Source organism: Myripristis murdjan, chromosome 17 (assembly GCF_902150065.1).
Source record: "Myripristis murdjan chromosome 17, fMyrMur1.1, whole genome shotgun sequence".
Taxonomy (NCBI): Eukaryota; Metazoa; Chordata; class Actinopteri; order Holocentriformes; family Holocentridae; genus Myripristis; species Myripristis murdjan.
Window position 1 is genome coordinate 29,892,323 of NC_043996.1, and position 24,926 is coordinate 29,917,248.

Sequence of the window (24,926 nt, forward strand, 5' to 3'; positions counted from 1 at the left end):
CGAAGGTTATTTTTACACAGCAACATACATGTAAATATGATCATCATTTTTATACCTCAGAATAAAATGATGAGTAGAGAGGCTGAGAGTGAGTGTGACTGTGGCTCTTAGACAGCTGCGCCCTCTGCAGTCTGACAGACAGCACTACACACACACTCTGTCAGTGGGCTCATAATCAATACCGCACCAATGGACAGCGTTCATGGGTTTGATCGGCGTCAGGTCCAAATCGATGTCGCGTCTGTGGAGAACAACCGTGCACCTGAATCACATTTTTGTCCCCGCAGACAAAATGAAAAGGCCACAGGCGATTCCACTCAATAAAAATAATTTATTTACAATGGCATGAATCATAAATTAGCGAGCAGCATTGGCAAAAGCAACATTAGAGTCGACAGTTTGCATAAGTGTGTGAACGACTGGACTTCTGCGTAATAAAACACTCACACTCGGGGGATATACTGTGTGTATGGACCGCTGAGATATTTAATATGAATATCACAGCTGGGATTATAACTTAAAAAAAAAAAAAAAAAAATCTCTTGAACCGCAAACACCAAGCTTTGTACACCAACACTCCCTCCTTATGCTTTAACATATTGCTCTGATTTACCATTGTACTGTCAAACAAATACTTTGTTTTCCAGGATGACAAACACATTTTTTTTCTTTTTTGTACAAATAATACAACCGATTAGTGATCGCAGAGAAAAACACTTCATGAAGCCCTGGTCCCAGTGTATTAACCTATGGGAAGGTCATTTAAAGGGGCAATAAATAAGACTTTTAGCACACTATATCACAAACAGACCATAATATATTTGTGGTTTATTGGATTGATGATTAACACCAATGATTCAACAGTGACCTGGCCAGCTGCTGAGCTTTCTGCCTTTAAAAACTTACTTTCTGGCCTCGACTCTGTTTCAGAACAAAAACTCACCACCTATTAGAGTTTCAGGACAGAGCCGGAAAACATTTTTGCCACAGAGGCTAAAACACCCCCTGTTCTCAAGCCAGAAAACAAATGACAAAGCAATACTGATTTTCCAGAATCATTATTTTGCATGGTGACATATTAACCTTCTCTAAACAGCCTGTTCTTTTTTTTTTTCTTGGAAAAATGTCAATTTTATGTCTTTAAAAATTGCCAGAGATTTGTTTAGGTTGTTGCAGTTCCTACTGGTTGCCAACAGAGGTCGATGCAGATCCTAGATCACTGAACGCCGAATTAAGCCCTGAGGTACACCACATTTGGCTACAGATGCTAAAAAAGAAACACATGATTTTCTATGCAATGAGAGCCACTAAAGGACAGTGTCAGAGATCCAACCACCTGCTTTGGTCTAAGTTCAGTTGTATATTGTGCCAAATGTGGAAGCTCTCAACTCTATCCGTGATCACAAAGACACTGGGTTTCTGTGACAGACAGAGCAGAGTATCATCAGCATATACTTATCACTACACATTTATAATCACCATTCATTCAGGTAACACCCTCATGCTTATTATGTTTTGTTTTTTTTGTTTTTTTTTTTTTGGTCAGGCGTGGCTGAAAAAGTCCTCTCTTTAATGCAATTTTATATAGTGCCCCTTTAATGAGATTCTTTGCACTGATATTATGTATTACCAAGCACTAACACAGCATTACTGTGCACTTACAGTACTTTCCCATATGTTACTACACAGGTTAATACACTGAGATGAGGCTATAAAGTGTTACCACATCAGGTGATGGACTTCAAGGGAAAATAACAAAAGCCTGGTCGTCTAACTTCTAAGCCCAAGACGGGGTGAAACACTCAGCAGTATCTGACTATACACATATAATACACCTGTAAATCTCACAGTTAATACACCAGACAGAAAATCACAGATCTAAGGCATTATGCTATGTCTTTAGCATCTTAAGGTACTTGCATGAATTATTTACCAATTGATAAAATATCAATCTATAAGTTAAGAAAAATCTTCCATATATATGTATACTGTATCAGTTAAAATCAGGAGGAAATCATTCACTTTTATCTAAAAACATTAGGAATTACTGTACACGAGCGTTACGCATCTGGTCTTGATTGCCGTGATCCTTTGCAGAAAGTTTGACATTCAAAACAGTTCCATGGCTTACATTTTCTTTTAAAGGTTTTGTCGTAAAATCTTTGGGATTTTACAGCGTACTAGGTACGTCCACTGGAATAAAAACGAGCTGTTTCGAAAGCTGAAAGATCATAGAGGAAAATCGCGATTTGAGAAGTTTCATGTCCTACAAAGAAAACAAAAATCCTTCAAACATGACCAGCACAAAACTTTAGAACTTTAGAGCTATTTCCACCTAATTTCATTTCACTGTTTCATTTTGCAGTCAGTTTACAATTTTCACATTTGCCTGGAAAAAATAAAACAAAACAAAAACGAAAAAAAAAAAAAAAACTAAAACAAACAAACAAAAAAAGTATTATAACTCATTGTTTGTTACAGTATGTGCTTACAGACTTGTGGACTATCCAGGGTAGAAATACATGTTGCCTGTTAGTCGGTTTTGTTCACTTAAAAGCTTGTACTGACAGCACCGTAAATGAACAGAGAGAGCACCTTGATTGACTTGAAGAGTTCATTCTCCAAAAGCTATGTGTCTGTTTTAGGGAGAAACATTTCATCACATGAAGTTTAACATTCAATATTGTTAAAATCCAGACAATCCAGTCTAAAGGTCGATATCAATGTGCCGTTAAAGGACATCAGTCACCTCATAACTGAAAGAAAGTACCACAGATTGTTTAAATTTAACATTATTAATCAACTTTCAAGACCTGGAGATATTTCAGCAAGCAGGATTGGAAAGTTAGCCAGATACACTTTCAGCGTGTTATGAAATATCTTCTGAAATTTTGCTCATCATTAGTGCTCTTCAACACAGATGACCAAATTGACTTCCTACACTTTTGATTCAAGTTTTGTTTTACACACGCAAATCACGATCACAGAACGCTGCATCGTTGTTATCTGGCTAACAGCTCGGTGAAATACCCCCGAGGTGTCTCTTGTTCTTGAATGCCAGACATCTCATTTTGGGGCAGAACTTCGTGTCTTCTCGACTTGGTAGAGAGACTGTCCTGCGCTCTGCTGAAGTGTCCTTGAGCAAGACACCAAGCCCCGTCCTCGCTCATGCACATTAGTGGCTCCGGAAAGAGCACCAAGTGTAAGATCGACTCTTGTGAGTCGGTTCTTCACAACTTGTAAAGTGTCATTGTAAAGTGTTTTGCGCCCGTTTGGAGTTTTAGTTCACAAATATTGCAGAGACACAGAAGAAACAATCTCATTGGTTGGATTAAATTTCAGAGGGTGGAGCCAAACAACCATTTTTTTCCCTGACTAAATAACATAAGTGAAAGGAAACTAAGAAAGTGACAAAGGCAAGAGGTTAGAGAGAAGGGAACTAATGTTATGAAGCCAAACACATAAAACTCAATAAAAAAAAAAATGTAGCCCTACTGTCAGCTAGGTCATTAGTTAGCTGCACAGACCTTCTACCCGGCTGACCCTCCATCATCATGAATGCCTTCATGGTCATGAATTAATCCATGAAAAAAGACATGGTTGCCGTGTATATTTTTACTTTGACCAGAGCTCCTTCTTTGCCATTCAAGTTTACCAGTTAGCCAGCTTAGTATTTCTGCTGCTGCGAGGGTGAAGCCACGTCCCACATTTTGACTGGATTCAAAAGTCAAACCACTACAGGACCGACACTTTTCTTAAATCTAGCGTTTATCCAGTGGCAGTGAAGAGAGCAGGGAAGGCTGTCATCACAGGGCTGCTTGATGTCAGCCCAACAGGGAAAACTGCAAGTCGCCATGAAGTCACAAGTTATGCAGATTTAGGCGAAGTGTGATGGGAACTAACACAAAGAAAAGAAAAGGAAATGCAGCTACAGCAAAGACTGGCAAACTACTTGCAGTTGGGTGATATTTATATTTATATTTTTCAATACAGTAAATGTTTAATTTCACAAGAAACACCTGTCTCAAAAAGCTCAATAAGAGATGTGATACTGAATCGAGCCGAGGCCAAAGCTTAGAGATGTTACGAGCTAAGGGGGTGAGTAGAAATGCTTATTTTTTTAGATTAAACAGACAAATTTTAGACGTCCTATCAGCATCAGTAACATGTCCCACATAAACACGCTCTTTGTTGGGATCTACCCAAACTGCCACGTTTACTCCCTCATGGTCTCATGACTCGGTGGTGTGTTCATGAGCACATCCTGGTAGGAAACTGATAAAACTGGCACCACAGGACAGGGTATCTCTGTACGTATAACGAGTGTGATTCTTTGGCTCTACCCACTCTGCTTTAATTCAACCAATGACGTGGAGCTGCTCTGCCACCTAGAAACATTTGTTTCACTAAAACTCTTCTCTGCTGATTAGCAAAGTCAGGCAGGGGGGAATTATAAAGCAGGGACATTATAAATCTACGTATGTACATTATCTATAAATATTCACCTTCATTCAAAAAGCAGTGAAATAGAGATACAGCTCACCTGTAACTACAGGACCAGAAAGCATTTACCTCAAATCAACATCAAAATGTACCATTTCAAAGGATCTTGACAAAGAACGATAACCTCATTATTTGTGTCATACAAAGAATCTTTCTAAAACCTTTTCAAAACTATAAATACCAGTAAAACGTTTTTCATAAACCTTTTAAATTGACTGTTTAAGTCAGGCTCTGTAGTAGGACAGTAAAAAATGAAAATTGAGCAGTTTCGTGTATGCTTGTCAGCTATTCACTCTGCTCGTATCCAAAACTGTGACATCATTTGTTTCAGGTTTACACACGCACACACACACACACTCTCTCTCTCTCTCTCTCTCTCTCTCTCTCTCTCCTATTACGCTTCTCATACACACTATTTCAGAGACTTTGAGAGGATTACAAATCAATGGGGAAACTGTAGGAATACATTCATTTGACTAGAGGACACACTAAGGGCAAACACTTTGTGAATAAGCGTGTGTGTATGTATGTGTGTGTGTGTGTGTGTGTGTGTGTGTGTGTGTGTGTGTGTTTGTCTATATATCTGGACTAATACCAGATGGGTGGGATTGATTCAGTGTCCAATAAGCTGTCAAACACAGAAAAGTAGTCTAAATCACTCTAAATTAGTTGAAAAGGTGCCACTTTTAGCCTCTTGTTTCTTAAAAAGAAGGCAACTTTTCCCACAGACCTCCTGGTTTGAGAGAAATGTTGCTATTTGTTTCCCCACACTGTAGAAAATGTAAAAAACGGGGGGCTAAGCTACACTGAAACAAACAAGCTTCAGATGGTTGGGTATGTCCCTCCCGTTCCTCTGTTTAACTACCGCCACAAGCTTTCTCTTGATTGGCTGGTGAGTTAGAGCCACCGGCGTCTCCATTGTGCGTCGTCATCATCTCGATTGGCCGGTTGAGAGATGTTGGCAATTGCCCACTGGTGGCGTGTTACGCCGTCTCATCTAAAACCGGGGTCAGCAGTAATTCTACAAAAGAAACACAATCAGACACACATTAATTGACAAGAAAAATAATATAGAACAAAGAATAAAGAATAATAATGCAATAAAATTTACTTATGCAGCATTTTTAGAAACATACTATAAGTTGAAAGAGTTTAGCAAAGATTTAATAAAAAGAAATGACCGACAAAGACAGCAGTGGTGAGAAAAACAAAATACAAAGTAAAGCATAGAATAAAGCTGACATCACCTCCTGCATGTCAGATGAATTTTGAGGTAAAGCTCCCAACTTAAGTTATAGCTTTGGTGACAGACATAGCTGAGTGTTATTAGCGTAACAGTCGAAGGAAATGCCATACTCATGGATGAAATGTTGATTGTATATTGTACTATGTACGCTCAACTGGACCAAGAATTACGCCCTGAGGTACACCACATTTGGCTAAAAGCACTAAATATGAAACACAGGCAACAAAGCAGTTTTTTTTTTTTTTTTTTTTACTTTTTATGCTATGAGAGCCACTAAAGGACAATGTCAGAGACTGAAACCACTGCTTTGGTCTAAGTTCAGTTGTATATCGTGCCAAATGTGGAAGCACTCAACTGTATTTGAAAAATAAATAAAGCGGAGTATCATCGGCGTATACTTATCACTACATATTTACCTTTACCATTCATTTCTATCACCATGTTTAGGCTTCAACATTTGTTACTGACTCTGAGCCAGGTTTTCTAATTATGTTGAAAGGTTTACTGGTGTGATTAACGCATACAATTCTCATATATGTATTGTGCAAGGTAACACACTGACAGACAATGGTGGATTACTTACAGAAGTGGCTTCGCCTTCTTGTGACAACATGTCAATTCCCGCCAGCTGCTCCAGGATCAGGTTGCTATCAGTTACCTATTCAGGGAAAACCACAACAAACATGAATCCTTGGTGCATCTTCACATGGTTACTCCAAACAATGAGGAAATTATTCTCGGATTGTTGGCTTTTAAGTGTGTGTGTTTTGTAGGTAATGCTTGATTCATTAACAAAATTTTTCTATTACACGTCAATACACAACTAGCTCAAATATAGCCAAGTAGTTAAATTAGGACAAAATAAACAAAGCCTATAAAAAGAGACAACTGTATTGCACTGCATAGATTCAAAACCTATTTATGCGCCACTGAAACAGGCATGTCAATTTATTATGCTTATGAATTGACATGTCAAAGGGAGGAGCTTGCAGTAACCAAGCACCTGGCACCATCGACACTGTCTCACCTGTTCTACAGCCATGGAGGTCATGGAGGTCATCTGTCCTGACATTTGGTTCATGTTACCAGCATTACTGGACATGGGAACTCCCAGGTTCATGTTGTTGCTACTGTACATGCCTCCGTTCGGCTGTGGAGCGTACTGGGACTGGGACTGCTGGGAGTATATACTGGAAGGGAGCAGGTGGAGATAGAGACAGTTTATAGTCAATGACAAAACTTAGAGTCACAGCATCATTTAACTCACTTAGTTTTCTCCTAACCCCTTACTTTACATGCTCTCTTCTCATATTTTCATATTAGACGCATTTGTTGTAGTTTCCATTCATTTATTTGCTTCATTATGCTGTACAACTGTCATGCTGTGCATATTGCATGTATGCCATAAATGCTGAACATTTTCCTGTATGTTCTAGTGCTTAAATTGTCAGTTGCCTTAAGTTTAATACCCTTAATTTATTCTATAATCATTTATTTATCATTTTGTTTTGTAACCTGTTACCTGCTGTGATAATCACCCAATTTTCCCACTTGGATAATTAACATTCCATCTAATCAAATCTAATCTAATGCACTTTTAAATTTATTACTCTGAACTAGAATGTGTGAGGGAGATGATAAAGCAGTGCCAGATATTAAAACCCCTTCTTCTGCTGCAATTGCAACATCCAAGCCAGGTTTCTACATAGGCACTGGCCCTAAAACTCATGTTCACATTCAAACTGGCAAACTGTTGTTACCTGTTGCCGGTGGAGACGTTGGCGGGTTGGGGCCAGCCGTTGAGGTCGGCGCCAGTCTGGTAGCCGGAGGTTCCCTGGGGCTGACCCTGGTGTTGGACTTGGCCCTGGCTCTGCTGCAGCATGGGGCTCTGACCCTGCCCCATCCTGGGGGACAGCATGGGGCTCTGGGGGGTGGCAGTCCCACCTGGGAAGCCTGACCCTGGATCCTGCTGCTGCTGCTGCTGGCTCATCCCTGGAGGTCAGCAGACAGGTGGTCAGGAGAGCCAACTGACCTCAGCCACAAACCAAATACCAAACACTTTACCTGTGTTTAGTAAGTTAGTCTACTCTTGCAGACCTTGGGCACGTCAACAGCCATCACTTGAAGATCTTTTTTGTGTGTGTAAATTTATTATATTCTTAAAGGATAGATTGCACTGAAAAAGTTAGAGTGGCTGATGAAGTTTGGAACGTTCCAGCTACTGATGGATAAAAGAACAAACAACAACAACAAAAACAAAAGCAAAATCAAGAAAGTAACACTGTATTCAAGACAACTGGTGACTGGGAAATGTCTCGTCTCTGAGTCAGAGTGAAGAATGAAGAGGGGATGATGCAGAGATTTCCAAATTTTGCAGATAACATGAGCTGTAGCTTTAAATTGCAGCTCTAAGGGTGGCCTAATGTGTTCAAAGATCATCCTGTAACCAGAAAAACATCGGTTCAATCACCACAGAGGCCGGTGTGTTTATCCCTGTTGAATCAAAAACTTCCCAATTCCAAATTGTCTCAAACACATGTCACTAGTCAAGATTTGCTTGTGAGATTCATTTGAAGCATGCACTGCCATAAAAATGATACACTGCTGTGATTGGTGTGATATCAGATAAATCAAACAGATGGAAAGAAGGGGGAGGGGTAAGAGGAAATTTCTACTCCAACTATTAATCTAGATCTAGGTTGGGATCTAGATCTAGATTTGGTCTATTAGTCTCCTGATTGGTTTACAATGTGAGTTAAAATCTTCGACAATGAAACAGGCTGGAGTGTTAATCTGAGTTCAAAAATCATATATTGCTACCAGTCTGGATTAAAAAAAATGACAGCAACTCGACTGTAAGATGAAGCACAAGAGACGAACACCAAAGTACAGTCGCATCTACCAAGCAAGCCAAATCATCCTTAAAAAGCAAAACAAAACAAAGGATTAAAATGAAAATAACGCCAACAAAGATGATTATAGCATTTGATAACCATCACCATGCGAAAATAAAGTATTCGCCTCTCCATGGAGCAGACATGGATCAGAGTGACGACGACGCAGAGCTCTTATCGTGTACCTGAACTGTTGTACTGGAAGGCACTGTGCTGCATTGATGGACTCAATACCCCGCCGTACTGCCCGCCTACATTTCCCAGCATGCCCTGGCTAGCCAGATGATGGCTGGGGGAGAGAGGAGAGGAGAAGGGGCTGGAGGAGCCGGGATGAGGAGGAGGAGCAGGAGGAGGAGAGGGCAGGCCGGTACCGTAGCTTGAGGCGGCGTAGGGGAACTGCTGCGGGTTGCCCTGCGGCAGGCGTGGGTTGGTGCCCCCCATGGGGACCGGCGTGGGGGTGGCGCCCCCGTTGGGCATGCTAGGTGGCATGTTGATGCCCTGCGCCCGCATCATCATGGCGCGCTGCTGGTGCACGTGTTGCTGTTGCTGTTGTTGGCGTTGGCGTAGGTGGTTGCTGAGGTACTCGCGCTGACGCTGAGCCAGCATCTGGGCGTTGAGGGTTCCCTGTGGGAGGAAAAACACAGCAGGGCTACAACCACACAGGATGATACAGGACATAAAACACAAACATGAGCTTTAAGAGCCTGGGAACGTGTCATCAAGACTTGCCGCAGTGGGAACTCTGCCATCACCAGAGGATAGCAGACAGACAGTACTGTTAGCTGGTTTGTGGATTTCCAGGTGGTGCACCCATCAGTTTGTAAACTACATGTGACTGAATATTTTTAAACTGTTGACAAGTTTACTCAAAAAATTCACTCTTATACATACACAGAGATAAAATCAAGACCTTATTATTGTCTTGGAATTTGCTTTTAAAAAACAAGAGTCGTTTGAGAAGAAGTTAGACCGATGAACACATTTATCTGTCTGCCTATTGCAAAGATCTGCACATTGCTGAAGGTAGAGGATGATCCACCACGAATTAACTTCTCCTGAAACAACTCTGTGCGTTTTAAATTCAACGATGTGTATTTCAAATCCACTTGATCCACTGTGTAAATAAGACAGCTTCACAGTTGCTGTAAGGTTTATTTTTTCACTTTGACAGAACTAGGCTAATGACTCCCATAGACTTTGAGCCTTTATGCTAAGCTAACAAGAAATGCTATCCATAGGAACCGAACCACTGGAGTAAAGGTGAGTCAGAAAAATTATATTTTTTCCAAAATGTTGAGGTATACTTTTAAGGTCTGGCTCAACAACAGCGGAGTGAATTTCAAATGTTTGTGGGTAAGTGAGCGAGCGAGCGGTGAGACAGAGAGCAGGAGAGACGGACAGATACACAAAGAGAAAGACAGGTTATGACACAGAGGACCAGCACCAGCTGAGAGCAGCGGGACTGACCTGGTTTGGTACGTTAGACCTGAGAGGTAGATTCATACTGGACACTCCGCTCATCTGGTTCACCATCGGCTGACGGTTCTGCAGGGGAGACGGCGACAACCAAGAATTTAAAATTTATTTGGAAAATTATTATTCATCCTGTTATTATTATTATCTTTATTGTAAAGAGAAAAATCACCAAAAATGTTTAACTGCATGCAAAAAATCATCAGTTGTGTGTACAAATAAATCAATAAATATGTAATAAAATAATAATAATAATATTGATAGATGAATAGATATGCAAAGTGCAGATAACATCTGAATTAACTGCCATAGAGTATTTTAGCCAATAACCACTTGCTGTTTTCCCTCAACCCTCCACCAGATGGCGACACAGACTTTATAAACCTCTAACTGCTGTTGTATTGAGAGAGTTGCTGGTGTTTAAAAGTCAGTCATGTTTGGAGAAAAGTGACCAAACACAACAGTGTGGTGGCAGATCTAGGAGACCAAATTTTGTCTGTTGGTTTCTGTTTGTGTCCTTATCGTGTTTTTCAGTGGGAAACAAAGTGCTGAGACCCATTTCTTTCACTCTGGCTGCTCCCGCTTTATTTACCCTCTCTGAGCCCTGCTTGTTCGGCTGTCTGTTGTTTTGCACTGTGAGAAGAAGTAACTCAGGACATTTAGTCCAGCAGAAGTAGAGAAGAGAAGAGGAATCTTCCTTAACTTTGTTTGTCATCGTTATTTTGTCATTTCTCATTTTTCCTTTTCAGGTTTGCTTGCTGTGCTTTAAGAATGAAATGGAAAATGTTCTCTTTTCTCAAAACGAACTATACAACTTTTACCACTAAAACATTTTATCAGTGCTTTGGCACTGAAGTCAAATATCAGCTGGCCTAGTCTTTGCACCCCTCAAAGAAAAGAAGAGAAAAGAAAAGAAAAGAAAAGAAAAGACCAGCTTCCTACCAGCTGGGCCTGCAGTCTGTGCTGCAGCTGGAGCCTCAGGTTGTTGGGTTGGGGGGGTGCGACCGCGGCGGGCCCCCCCGGCCTCATCCCGGCCGCTCTGGGTCCTCCTGCCCCGCCCGGCATCCTCATCATCGGGGCGTAGCCGGGCATCCTCTGCTGGCCCATCCCGCCTTGGAAGCCGTGGTCCGGAGGCAGGCCGCCGTAGCCCGGCTGGCTGCCGTAGTGCTGGCTGTACAGGGGAGGCTTCATACCAGCCGCCGGGTCGGAGCCCATGAACTGGTCCTGGTTAGATGCATGGCTCTACAGACACACACACACACACACACACACACACACACAAATAAATGGACATGTGTTCAACTTTGCTTTCCAAAGGCCCTTTAATCCAGTTTGATCTGATATCTACAAAATGTAGTCGAGGCTGAGGGGCCAAAGGATTTTAAAAGGTGTGTGTGTGTTTATGCTGTGTCGTCATGAGCTCACATGTCCAGCCAGCGTGGGGATTCCCAGCATCTTGTCGATCTCCTCCAGGCCCTCAAAGTCCTTCAGCACCGAGTACAGCTGGTTCAGCAGGGCCCCTTCGTCCGGCTGGCTGCCGGGCCCCGAGCCGCAGCAGCCCCCCCCTTCGTCCTGCGGGACGGCGTACGGCGGCCTGAGGCGACACACAGCACCATTATCGGTTAGTTCAGACGAAGGCCTTCACGCACACGTCCAGATTTACTGCTCAAATCAGATTTGTTGGGATGAGCGTTCATTTTTATTTCAGGATATAAACCAGAACTGACAGAAATGTGATAGAAAAGACACAAACAGAGTAACAACAACAAAAGATTCATATCAGTTATAGTTCAGGGTGTCTGTAGGTATCAGAGTAAATTTAATGCTTTTTTCGAGATAAACTTCAACAAAATTTAAGACCCATTTTTGGAAAAATCATTTTTTTCTTATTCAAATGAGCATCACAGGTCAGTGTAAAGGTAAGTATGATATATTTGATCTTGTGCTGACATCAGTGTAAAAAAATCAAATCAGGACTTTTTTTTTAAAGTTAGAAATGACAGAATTTGGAACAGGTAAGTCCAAGGATGTTTGTAGATCTCTCTCTACAGATGCTTAAGTGCATAATCTGGTTTGTTTTGTGCATGTACGTGTTGTATATGAAAGTATCAAGTACAAAGTGAGTTTGATTAATTAACAGGCACTTTTTTTCCCTAACAGGTGACATGCAGCATGTCAGTATAAAGAAAGCATCAGGTTCAGTTTTTAAGTTTTCTAACACCAGAAATGGTGAATTTCATGCAGAAGCGCTTGATATTTTTTTGACAAAAATAAATGAAAAAATTAAAAGATGGATTAATGAAATTAGACAACATGTTTATGTTGAGAGGAATACCTCATCAATTCAAATTTAAGACTATTTAATGACTTTTAAGGCATAATATTTACTACCTAGTTGAATTTAAGGCATTTTAAGACTTTTAAGACTGTAGAAAGCCTGGAGCTGCTATGTTTCGCACTTTTATTCAACACATGTTACGACACTTGTGCCTTTGAGTTTGAACTGAACTGAGGTCTTAAACCAAACCTGACCTCTGATGTAGTGTGTGTGTGTGTGTGTGTGTGTGTGTGTGTGTGTGTGTGTGTGTGTGTGTGTGTGTGTGTGCGGTCTGGCTCTCTGGGTGTGATGTGAGTCCACATGGTGCTGAAATCTCCTCATTAGCTGCTCCGTGCTCCCCTGGGCTGCTAATCCACAACACTGGATTTGTATCTCTCCATTGGCTCCTGGACTTTCTTTCTGTTGTGGCGTTTGGTTTTCCAGCTCCTCTCAGCTGCTCGGCGCCGCTGACAGCAGAGTGACTCATCAGGCTCAGGTGTGTTTCATTTGTTTCGGGTCTGTTTCCGTCTGTTTTGCCTTCTTCTCTCTCAGAATGTGACGAGAAACAAATGAGGCTGAAAAAACCAAAACACTGTCCGGCCGGGACGAGCGTCCTACCTGTTTTGGTTGCCATAGTGATCCATGGTCATCATGCGGTCCGGCCACGGTGCTGTCTGATTGGGCGGGGCTTGCTGCTGAGGGTAGGCGGGGTTTGCCATCTCCATTTCTGATTGGACAGAGAGAAGAGGAGCGTGCCCGACGTGTCAGAGTCAGATCAGGCTTCAGTTTGTTTTTCTATCTGTCTGTCTGCATGTCTGTCAGTCTGCCTGTCTGTCAGTCTGTCTGTCTGCATGTCTGTCTATGTATCTGTCTGTCTGTCTGTCTGTCTGTCTGTCTATGTATCTGTCTGTCTGTCCTTCTGCCTGTCTGTCTGTCTGTCTGTCTGACTGTCTAAGTGTCTGCCTGTCTGTCTGTCTGTCTGTCTGTCTGTCTATGTATCTGCCTGTCTGTCCTTCTGCCTGTCTGTCTGTCTGTCTGTCTGTCTGACTGACTGTCTAAGTGTCTGCCTGTCTGTCTGTCTGTCTGTCTATGTATCTGCCTGTCTGTCTGTCTGTCTGTTTGTCTGTCTATGTATCTGTCTGTCTGTCTGTCTGTCTGTCTGTCTATGTATCTGCCTGTCTGTCCTTCTGCCTGTCTGTCTGTCTGTCTGTCTGTCTGACTGACTGTCTAAGTGTCTGCCTGTCTGTCTGTCTGTCTGTCTGACTGTCTAAGTGTCTGCCTGTCTGTCTGTCTGTCTGTCTATGTATCTGTCTGTCAGTCAGTCTGTCTATCTGTCTGTCTGTCTGTTTGCCTGTCTATCTGTCTGTCCGTCTATGTATCTGCCTGTCAGTCTGTCTGTCAGTCAGTCAGTCAGTCAGTCAGTCTGCCTGTCTGCATGTCTGCCTGTCTGTCTGTCTGTGTATCTGTCTTTCTGTCTGTGTATCTGTCTGTCCGTCAGTCAATCTGTCTGTCAGTCTGTCTGTCTGTCTGTCTGTCCGTCTATGTATCTGCCTGTCTGTCTGTCTGTCTGTCTGCCTGTCTGTCTCACCGTTGCCCATCATCTGCATGTTGACCATGGCTCTGGATGCAGGCTGACTGTTTCCTCTCATGGGAAGCGCTGCGTTCATGTTTGGGACCATCCGCCCGGGTGCGACCGCCTGGCCCATCATCGGCCCCACGGCGCCCCCTACAGGCCCCTGGGGGCCCCAGCCCTGCTGCATGGGGCCCCGGACCGAGCCACCGGTCAGCATGCCTGGTTTTGGGAGAAGAGGATGTTGGATTATTTGAGTCAAATTTCTATCGTGTTCCTGGTTTTATTAAAATCTCCTCCTCTTGTTTAAACAAAGGAAACATCAGGTCAAAGTTCACCTGCGTTGGCCATGGCAGCCTGGTTGGCCATGCCCCCGTGGCTTCCCATCATGCCATGCTGCTGCTGCTGCTGCTGCTGCAGGAGGGAGTAGGGGCCGCTACTCCGGTGCTGCTGGGTGAAGGGCCGAGCGGCGGCGTGGTTAGGGCCCAAAGTGCCGTCCAGAGACACACTCCTGACCGGGGGGCCGCCTCGCCCCGGGTGGCCCAGCCTCACCCCGTTCAGGTCTGCAGGAATGACAGAACACCAGTACTGATATTTAGTAATCCAACACACTGATGACCAATACTCAGGGATGATACTCATTTGTAGTAGATTTGAAAACTGAAGTGTCAAAATTCACAGTTTTAGAAATGCCATCACAAACCCTGCTTTGAATTAACAATGTTTAATTAACATGTTTAATGCAGTCTACCTATTTCTTTATTTATAAGAACAGCTAAATCAAAAATCTGACACCAATTATTGAGAGATACAGAATATTAGCACTGAAAATCAGCCAGGACTGACAACTGGTGGATTCCTAATTGAATCCAATGGAAGAAGTTTTGCTTCAGTGAGGTTTTTGGTCACAGGATGAAATATTGGAAATATTGGACCTCACATGACCTCTACTTCCTGTCAAACAGAGCGTCTTAAACAGTGACATTATCATCCTGCACTAGTGGCTGTGAATTCAAATTTCAACCAATAAAACCTTCACAAATCTTTAAACATCCCCTCTCATCCACCCGTCCCTTCAAAATAAAAGCGAGTCCATTTCATGGGGACTTTAAAGGCAGAATGAGTGGGATTTGTCGGCTGTGGTTTGTAAAGACAACATTCAAAGTTAGCCCCTTCTCCCTGGCAAAGTTTTCTTTTCCTAGGATGATGACGGATTGAAATGTAAAATGCTCATTCTGCCTTTAACTAAGTGTTTTTATGCCTAAACCGAACCTTTCCCTAACCTTAACAGAGCGGTTTTGGTGGCTAAAGTAATAAAAAAAAGCCGCCCAACATGATATATGAGAAATGATGATTAGAAATGTGTTTGTGATACGTCAGGTTTCCCTCTAAACATAATTATGAAATGCAGTTTGGTTGTATGGGACGGTCATCCTGAGGTTGAACCGTCCCACTGAAGATGCAGTGTGGCGTCTGCAGACGTACGTGCAGGGCCGATGCCGGCGAAGGCTCTGTGCGGGGCGGGCGGGCTGCCGCTCCTGCTGTCGTTCATCTGCAGGATGTCGCTGATGATGGTCTGTTTGTCCACGGAGGAGGCCGCCGGCACCGAGGAAGACGACGACGAAGAGGAGGACACCCCTCTGGCCGGCGGCTGGCCTGGGAACAGCTGCTGCTGCTGGCCGCCGCTCTGCAGGTTGTCCAGCAGATCCTCCAACTCGCTGGTCTGGGATCAGCCACAGGGAGAAAGGGCGGGTTATTCAAAATGATGACTGAGAGACGGATAAACAAACAAGCTCGGTGAGTGATCCCAGCCCGCATTCAGACATAAAACTCATTTCAGCCTTTTTTCAGTCAAAAAATCTCACTGCACTGGCACATCATTTTGCTAATTTCAAAATAACTAGCATACTATTATATATATATTTAAAAAAAAAAAAAAAAAACAACAGGCACCATCCCATCAACTTTTATCAAAACTAGAGTGGTTGAAATTACAGCCCCCATCAGGCTAACGGTGTAATGTCCTCATCAAGTCCCATCAAAATCAGACCGGCAGTCGAAAGATGATGTCGACTGACATGAAGGACAGACACAGATCAGTTCAACAAATAATCACAAAACTACAGAATCTAATCTTGAATCTCACTTTGAGACATTTCCCCTTGTTCCAAACATCTTTTAAGCAAGTTTCATAGAAAAAAAACAAAACAAAAGATATGTGACGGCCTCCTGCCTAACAGGGCCTGCTGGGTGTGTGTGTGTGTTTCCCCCTATCTGTTGCTGGTAGGCAGAGACTTATTACCCTAACTGGGAGCACCTGATCAGCCTTCCAGGGGTGAAAAGGCCCCTCTCTCTCTCTCTCTCTCTCTCCCACTTTCCCCCCTCTCATCCATCCTGATGGCACCGTGCTCTTTGTTTGGTTGGCGTTGGCCTGGTTAGGTTTTGTTTCTCTCATCCAACACCCCTCACTCACCACTCTCCACTCATCCATCTGCAGGCACACTGATATCACAGATTTACACACCTCATAACTTTAGAATGATGTTGATTATTTAAGTCGTGTTAATAAATCTTTAATTTAAGTTAACACCGTGCGCCTCCGCTTTTTGTCATGGCTCACAAGCCGGGTCATGACACACTAAAACCAGCAGCATGATTAGTTAGAGCAGCGAGGTGGTTTCTCTGTGGATGTCTGTCTTATTTTGGAATGAATCTCTTCATGTCTACGTAGGAATTCACAGGGAATATGAACTGGCCACCAGCAGTGTTCCCAGTACAGAGACATATGCAAGCATTAAACATTAATAAAATACACATTAATACATTAATGTAGAGCTGGAGTGGGTCAACAACAACTACCGCTGATATTATGTCTCCCCACCGTGACTTTAGTTTGTGACTTTAATTGGTTTAATAGTTTTATTGTTAAAGTATGATTGGGGGAATTTGTTCATCGAGAGTCAAATATTGTTTCTCATTTTTGACAAATTTTCCCTTTATTACGGCTTATTATAGTTTTATTGTGCATATTTCACCACAATTAAAAAGCACCAAATGTTACTGCTGTGGGGTTTAAGTGCAGATTTAATTATCTTTTTCTTTCTTTCTTTCTTTTTTTTTTTTTTTTGGTTAATTTATAAATGGGAAACACGCACAAAAGGGAAGTGAGAAATGGATTGCAATGTGAAAAAAAAATGAGACAAAAACTACTAAAAATAAAGAAAGGAAGAACATTTGTTTCATCCTTTCAACAGTGCCAGTGTCAACGCTTTGTTGACGAAAGTGACACTCAATTTTGGCAGCAACACACACACACACACACACACACTTGGGGAGTTAGTGGAACATTCTGGTGAGTCCCCCCCGCCCCCCCGCCCACAGACAAGAATGGTTTCCTCCGGGCCGCTTGGCTGATGAATAGAGGAGGAGCTAAAAATAAACTGCCGGCGCTAATGAGGTCATGTGTGATGTAAGACACACACACACTCACTGCTCTGTTCTGCCAGCACACACACACCCACACACACATACACTCACACACACATGCCCACACAGCGAGGACACACTCTTAAAAAGATACACACACTCTGACTCTGCTGTGACATACACACACGTTAACTAGAGCTCCTACGCTCAGCCTGAGGCCGGCGGTCCAGGCTCCAACTCTCTCAGGTTTATATGGGACTCGGCTCGGCCTGGCCCGGCTCAGCTCGGGTCAGCTCGGCTCGGCCCGGGTCGGTCCGGCCTGGCCCGGCCCGGCTCGGCTCAGCCTGGACCGGGTTGGTCCGGCTCGGCTCGGCTCAGCTCAGCTCGGCCTGGCCCGGCTCGGCTCGGCTCGGCTCAGCTCGGCCTGGCCCGGCTCGGCTCGGCCTGGCCCGGCTCGGCTCGGCTTGGCCCGGCTCGGCTCAGGCGCTCTGAAGCCTGCATGCCCTCTCCTGCTTCACATGCAGCACCAAGGTTATTATAGTTACACTTTGAGTTAAAAATAACCCAGTTTGGGTTTTTTGGTGACCCAGGTCTGGGTCCAGCAGGGAGCGGCCCAGTCATGGGCTGTTTAAACCAGCAGGGTTCAACCCAACATGCTGGGTTATGTTTTCTACCCAAAAGTGGGTAAAAATGACTACCTAGTTGAGTTAAAGCTGCCAAAACGTGGGTTGAAAAATACAACCCAAATTCTGGGTTATCACTGTAGTGGCTATTTGTCTTAAACAAACAAACAAACAAACAAAAAGAATAAGAAAACTTTAAAATAAGCAAAATAAGCAAACAGCCACTGAGGCACTTAAGGGAGTAAAATCACGCAGAGAGAGAAATGAGTCCATTGTCCAGGCAAAAATTAGGGTTTGGTGGTTTATTTCCATTGGCAATCAAAAGCAATGGCCTCTGCTACCTCTCTCTCTCTCTCTCTCTCTCTCTCTCTCTCTCTCAAAAAACAAACAAACAAAAAAAAAAAAAACATGACCCTTCCCAGTGCCTCGCTCACCTGTCCCAGATTGCCTGTATATAAATTAACCTGGCGTGCGCCATTACAACCTTCAAAATAAAAGCATAAACAAATAATCTAAATCAGAATAATGCTAATCGCCTAATGAAATTACTTAACGTGTAAAACTAATGTGTAATGTGTAAACTAAACTAAAGGAATAAATATGTAAACAATATTACAAAAATAATAAATAGCTCCAACAATCCCTATCACTTGGGTTAAAAGTACTTTGCTATTTCTGTTGACTTCTGCATTAAAAATGATAAAATGATCAAATTAAATTCTTATGAAATGATGAAATGAGCGCATGATGTTGCTCGGATGTTAGCCAGGAAAACATTCGCTGGAAAACAGGATATTGTCACTTCGCTGGGCAGGTCATATCATTTAATATCATATAGATACTATAAACTTGCTTTAAGTTCCTTGCATGTGGGGAAGAAATCCACTGTGTTTGTATGTACTGATTGATTGATTGATTGATTGATTGATTGACTGTCTGATTTTACCGCATAAAGGGTAAATCTTTACACCCGTTATCCATTTATGCACATATGCACACACACATACACACACACACACACACACACACACTCCACTTTCAACCTTTCCTTCCTCCTTCCATATATGCAACACGCCATCCGTGATCAACTTGCTTTACTCTGATAGATGCATGTGTTCTCTCATTCGTCTTACACATATGCACACAGACATAGTGTATGCACACACACACACACACACACTCACTCACACAGTGTGTGTGTGTATGTGTGTGTGTGTGTGTGCATGCATGCAAACCCCCCAGAAGACCTGAAGATGTCTGGCACATCTTAAGACAACTGCTACACATGCAGTGTTTATACAGACACTGCTCTGGGATTTCATTGCTTAGTGTGTGTGTGTGTGTGTGTGTGTGTGTGCGCGCCATAAGCCATAGAAACAGCACCCCTATGCATTTTTTTTTTTTTTTTGCCAGAGCATCTGAAATTTCATGTGCATACACTTTCTCACTATCACCCATCCACAGCCTCAGACACACACACCAAATTTGGGAAAGAGAACACACACACACACACACACACTCAATTACATCTACACGCTGAGCCGTATAAACAGTACTCCTATGCGTTTCTTGCCAGATCGTGTTGTGTTTCGCATGCATACTCTCTCATTTTTGGTTTCCCTGTCTCTGACCGACACACACACACACACACACACACACACACACACACACAGATACACACACACACTCAGTGCCAGTACACTCGGTGCCAAAGCGCCTTGTGTTTCACGAAGGCTACGAACTCCTGCCTGCCTGTCAATGGCTGCCTAAAGAGGAAGTGAGCGCAGAGCCAACAAACATGGTGCGCGAGCCAAACGCCAAACGCCAGCCGTCGGCTCAGCAGCTACTGTACGGCTCACTTTCACGTGTTTATAGTTTTCACTTGCCACTCAGCACTTCACACACAGGTTCACTTTCAGATTCACTGATACGTATGGCAGTGTGTCAAAGTGTGAAGGTGCTAATTTTTCAGGTAAAGTTACTCATTACTTTTACAACTTATAACGTAATCACATTACTTCACTAATTATTCTCTCAAACATGTAATCAAGATATCAAATGACTGACTTTACTAAAACCCAGATCAGCACAGAGCAACATGTGTGTGTGTGTGTGTGTGTGTGTGTGTGTGTGTGTGTGTGTGTGCATGTGTGTGTGTGGTTTTTCTGCACTACACTATTTTCTGATGACTCAATAGGACTACTACTGCAACAAAACATTCTCCAGAGAGGAATTTCACTTTCACGAGCATTTAAACACAAGAAATCTGACATCGATCAAGCACCACTGATAAATCATCTTTTTCTTTCCGGGGTGTTTTTTTTTTCCTTTTTTTTAATTTCTAATTTTCTGGTAGCTTTTTGGAGCTGTTCTGTTTGCTTGTTCGTCTTTTTCCTCAATGTTTTTGAAAGAAATCAAGTGAATTTGCTCATGTTTTCAAAGGGTTAGAGCTGCACTGATCAGTCGGTGGACCCAAAAGGCAGCAAGACAGAGCTGTTTGACTTAAAACAGTTAAAATCATGACAGGCGGCATCAAAAAATCCCAAACAGCAGTGAGAGAGAACTCAAGTTTTGAGGACTTCGTTAATGTTCTTCGCCCTTCAGTGTTAAATATGATTTTAAAAAGTGTTTCATGAGTCATGTCAATTCATCCACATTATCATTCTGCATAGTCCACTATCTATCTCCAACTTTCCACTCTCTTTCTGAATTGAACTTCAAGCCCTGTTGTGTCTATATTTCTGTATATTGTGGTACTTGTGCTATTTGTAAAATGTAATAATGCCACTAAGACAAATTCCTCTATATTCATCCTACTAGATGAGTAACGGGTTCCAGAGTCTGATCTTTGTCGATTCACCTTTGTCCACTCTTTGTTCTCCTGCTGTTTTCTGCCTTATAAGTCAATAGTGGATCATTATTAGGGATGGGCGATGCCACACTTTTAGGATTCGATACATACCGATATTTTTTCTTGCATTTACTGATACTGATACCGATAATTTCTTATTGGCAGTTTTTTTCATTCAAAATATTATTACATTTAAGTCAAATTACATGACAAATACAGACGATTTATACCATATTTATTATGGTCAATACATAATAAAACTAAAATTAAAATAAATAACATAAATATGAATTAAATAAATTAAATATGAACAAAAATTTGCACATTTTCACTGTTATTGTTGTTTTCTTGCACTTTTCTTGTCCAAAAAAAGAAAAAAAAGACCGATCTGCCATTATTTTCTGTGTATTCGTCCGGCTCCTGCATTCGAGCCACTCTTACTGGCTGTCGGGCCGTCACGTGACACGGGCCAGATCAATACATCGCCAGGCACAGGGGTGTCTCGGCACATAGTAAGTGAAGGAAGCTATCTAAAACAGCTGAAAGTTATGCATGCACCCCCAATTCTTATTTGTTAGTATCGATATTTGTTTAATATCGTTATCGTTATGTCGATACCACAGAATCGATGCGCCCATCCCTAATCATTATCATCAATATCAATATCGAGTTCTCACTCACCTGGTCGGCCATGCTAAAGCCCGCTTCGTGTTTCTCTGTCTTGATGTTTGGCATCTTCAAACCGTCACCGGGTTCCAACTTGATGCCTTTTTCCTGGACGCCGTTATCGTCCTTATCCAACAGATACCGAAGCAGCGCGTTGTCCTTCTTTTTGGGGCTCCCCGGCTCCTGCTTGGCAGTGAGTTCACCCAGGGCGGCCATGCTGTCCCCTGCGGCCGAGTCTGGACCGATGGGGTCTTTTCCAGTGGCTTCAGCTGTTAGTTTGGCCAGCTCCACGGGCGAGGTGCTGTTCTGCAGCAGCCTGTGGAGGATTTTGTGTTTCTCTTTCAGTGAGGTGGAGTGGTTGTTGTGCCCCGCCCCGGCCACGCCTCCGACCCCGCCCATGTTGTCCTTACAGTTCCCATCGTCCCCCAGGGCGCCGTGTGAAGAGCAGGGCTCGCTGTGCTCGGACTTGGTGGTGAGGAGCTGAAGGAGCTTGGTGTGGCCTTTGCTGTTCAGGAGGCGGTTTGGGCCGTCGGTGAGCTCTCCTAATCTTCCGTTTCCCCCGAAACCTTCAGGGACGCCATCTTTCATCTCATCCTGCTCCCCCTCCTGGTTTTGGGATGATGCCGAATGTTGCTGCTCCCCGAAAGCTCCAAACAAGTCGGCCTCCAAACTAGCGCTGCTCTTGGCTATCTGGCTAGCATTGTTGCTACTGGGCATGGGGCTCTGGAGGCCAGCCGATTTCCTGTCAGGAGACGAATCCGAATGCTGCCCCTCGGCAAGTCCGTGGGAAACCCCGTGGCCCTGGCTGAGGGCCTGCAGCGCGCTGAGGGAGCTGCTGCTGTACCCGTGGCCGCTTCCTTGTCCTGTGCTGCTGCATACAGACGCTGGGGAGTGGAGCCCGCCCGCTGATGGGGAGAAAGGACCGGAGTGATGCGGGGGGAGGCGAGGGCTACCGCTGCTGCTGCTCGCCACCATGCTGGGGCTCTGGCGGTGGCGAGGAGACAACATGGCACCCTGGGCCCCAGACGTGACGCTTGGGCTTCCCTGGGACGACGGGCTGCCCAGCTTGGGTATGTGGCTGTTTCCCTGAGGGGTGGGCACTCGGCCCGACATGGCACCCTGGCAACCAAAACTGTGGCCAGGGGTGTTGTTGGCGGAGGTGGACTGTTGGGTGTTGCTGCTGACCGAGGCATCAGGAGACGGGGAGGCGCCGCCCAGACTGGGTGGGGTCATGGAGGGCACACCGCTCATTGGCTTGGCCATGCCTTGGCCACCAGGTGTGTCTGGGTTCATGCCACACATGTTCTGCTCCCTGGAACAAACAGAAAACACAAAAATCAAAATTCTGTTGCATTTGTCCATCAAACTCAAACGTCTGACGTCCAGAATCACAACTGCATCAGTGCTGAGTGGCCAGCAGCAACAGTTATACTGGTTGTACTGGGAAGCAGTCAGCAGTGAATGAGCCAAACTGTATTGCTGTGGAGTGTGGTGTTGCTGGAAAAGGACATATATATATTTCCAGAAAATCTTCTCTGAGTTAAAAACAACAATACCAACAAAAACAATATGCAATCTGCAAAGACTGGTGTTACAATCTGAAGCGCATTTCAAATGTTCCAGCGGCTACCTGATAGAAAATACTTTAATTTAATAACTGAATGTTCCAAAATTTTCCAAAATGTTATATCAGCCATCAGACATCTTCTACAAAAACTGACCGCACAAAAATAAAATAAATGCACCAGATGAGCTGAGCAGTCCATTCTCTCCAGCTCCATCACTCATGATAAAATTGAACAGATCTGAAGTGGTGTACACAACTAAGAAAACAATCACATAACAAGGCCTAAAGCTGTAACAGAGAGCTTAAAACATTGGATCGGCTTCAGGCTCATGCCAAACGCACAAAGCTCTCATTGTGCTGAACGCTGGAGCTACAATTTTGAATGTGAAACTTGTGTGAGTAACAGCCAAGTTCACGCCGTTGATCCCTGAATGCTCTTGGTAACAGTCCTGGCATTGTTTTCTGACCGCTGTCCAATTCCCAACCCGGGACAGTCATACCAACGGCTGGATGTTGGTTGGGTCGCTGGCGGTCACAGTGGTGGGAGGGAGGAATGGAGGTACTGCAGATTGGACTGGCTGGTAGTACTTCTGTCAGTTCTGCTCTGCACATATGGCAACAGTTGTGAATAACAGGGTCTTTGTTCCTGATCCATAGTACTCCCATAGTATTCCCTCTGTCTAAACGTAGAGGGAAACTATAAACAAACACTGTAAGACAATATGATATAGACAAACTGAGAGATGTACTGCAAAAAAAGTCAGTTTTAGCAAGCGATTAAGTCTAGTTTTCTGTCTTAAATTCGGAGATTTCAACAACGCAGAGGCAAAATGATGGTCGGGTGGCATTTTCAAACAAGGCAAATCACAAAGTGTCGATGAGATGACACCTGATTCGGGGAAATTCCTTGAAAAAAGTCCAGCCTTCTCTGGACAGAGCGCCCGTTCACTTCAGTTTATTAACAGGTTCTTATTTCACTCTTGATTTGAAAACAGAGTCTCAGTTAGTGGGAATGGGAAGCAGATTTCTGTTGCACAAATTTTGATCTCGGCTGGTATGATGATGAATGTCTTTTCACTTGAAACCTTGCCTGGTACAACTTTGTCTGGTGAAATGGGTGTTTTTGCAGCACGAACGGAGGCAGAGATAGAGTTTCTGGTACCTCTGAAGGATGTGCAGCGACATGTAGAGCTGTGGCTCGTTGTTGGTGGGGGATCGGACCAACTTGCTTTTGGTGTGAGCCGAGACGATGGTGCCGTCCGCCAGGGAGAAACGGTACAGAGGGCTGAATGCATGGCCCTGCCTCAACACTGCAAAGAGACAGCACACAGAAACGGATAGAAAGTTATGCTTCCTGCAAATAAACCCCCTCAAGCTCCAAGAGCGTGTGGCTTTTCATTCCAAGCAAATACTACACCAACTGATTTCATCAGCTGCTGGTTTGTTTGGTTGGAATGGAAACCTGCATAGTCATGAGTCATGATGGAAAATGATTGAAGACCTGTGAACTAGAAAAGGAGAAACAAAGAGTGACAGTGAAGGGAAGTTACAGATCAATACATTCCAGTTTGAACAAACCCAAAGGACTGATAGCATGGGAAAGTTGCAAAAAAAAAAAAAACAGCAGGACTCCATTTTGATTCTTTAATGCCCCAAGGTGAGGTTTCAAGTACACCTGCTCTTCATTAGATGTGGGTTAGGGTTAGGGTTAGGGACTTTGATCCCTACAGTGTGTAATTTTTTTTTTTTTTTCATTATTTCATGAGTGAAGAATATTCGGTTCAGCAAAT

At 43.5% G+C, this 24,926-nt stretch overlaps 1 protein-coding gene across 3 annotated transcripts in view; it reads right to left on the reverse strand.

Annotated features, from left to right (window-relative positions):
* Window positions 1-311: 311 nt before the first annotated feature.
* The window catches only part of LOC115375708 (nuclear receptor coactivator 2-like), a 78,125-nt gene continuing 53,510 nt past the window's right edge, over window positions 312-24,926 (reverse strand). For 2 of the 3 annotated variants that reach the window (XM_030075232.1, XM_030075231.1), the window contains exons 9-22: window positions 24,299-24,446; window positions 21,585-22,881; window positions 15,489-15,726; window positions 14,342-14,566; window positions 14,022-14,225; window positions 13,052-13,160; window positions 11,542-11,710; window positions 11,059-11,358; window positions 10,111-10,188; window positions 8,829-9,267; window positions 7,510-7,741; window positions 6,777-6,939; window positions 6,333-6,407; window positions 312-5,524 (exon numbers count right to left, since the gene is read on the reverse strand). In XM_030075232.1, coding sequence (XP_029931092.1) covers window positions 5,513-5,524; window positions 6,333-6,407; window positions 6,777-6,939; window positions 7,510-7,741; window positions 8,829-9,267; window positions 10,111-10,188; window positions 11,059-11,358; window positions 11,542-11,710; window positions 13,052-13,160; window positions 14,022-14,225; window positions 14,342-14,566; window positions 15,489-15,726; window positions 21,585-22,881; window positions 24,299-24,446 — 3,689 coding nt within the window. In that variant the 3' untranslated portion in view covers window positions 312-5,512. The remainder of the gene's footprint in view (window positions 5,525-6,332; window positions 6,408-6,776; window positions 6,940-7,509; window positions 7,742-8,828; window positions 9,268-10,110; window positions 10,189-11,058; window positions 11,359-11,541; window positions 11,711-13,051; window positions 13,161-14,021; window positions 14,226-14,341; window positions 14,567-15,488; window positions 15,727-21,584; window positions 22,882-24,298; window positions 24,447-24,926) is intronic. The other variant, XM_030075233.1, reaches the window with a different exon arrangement.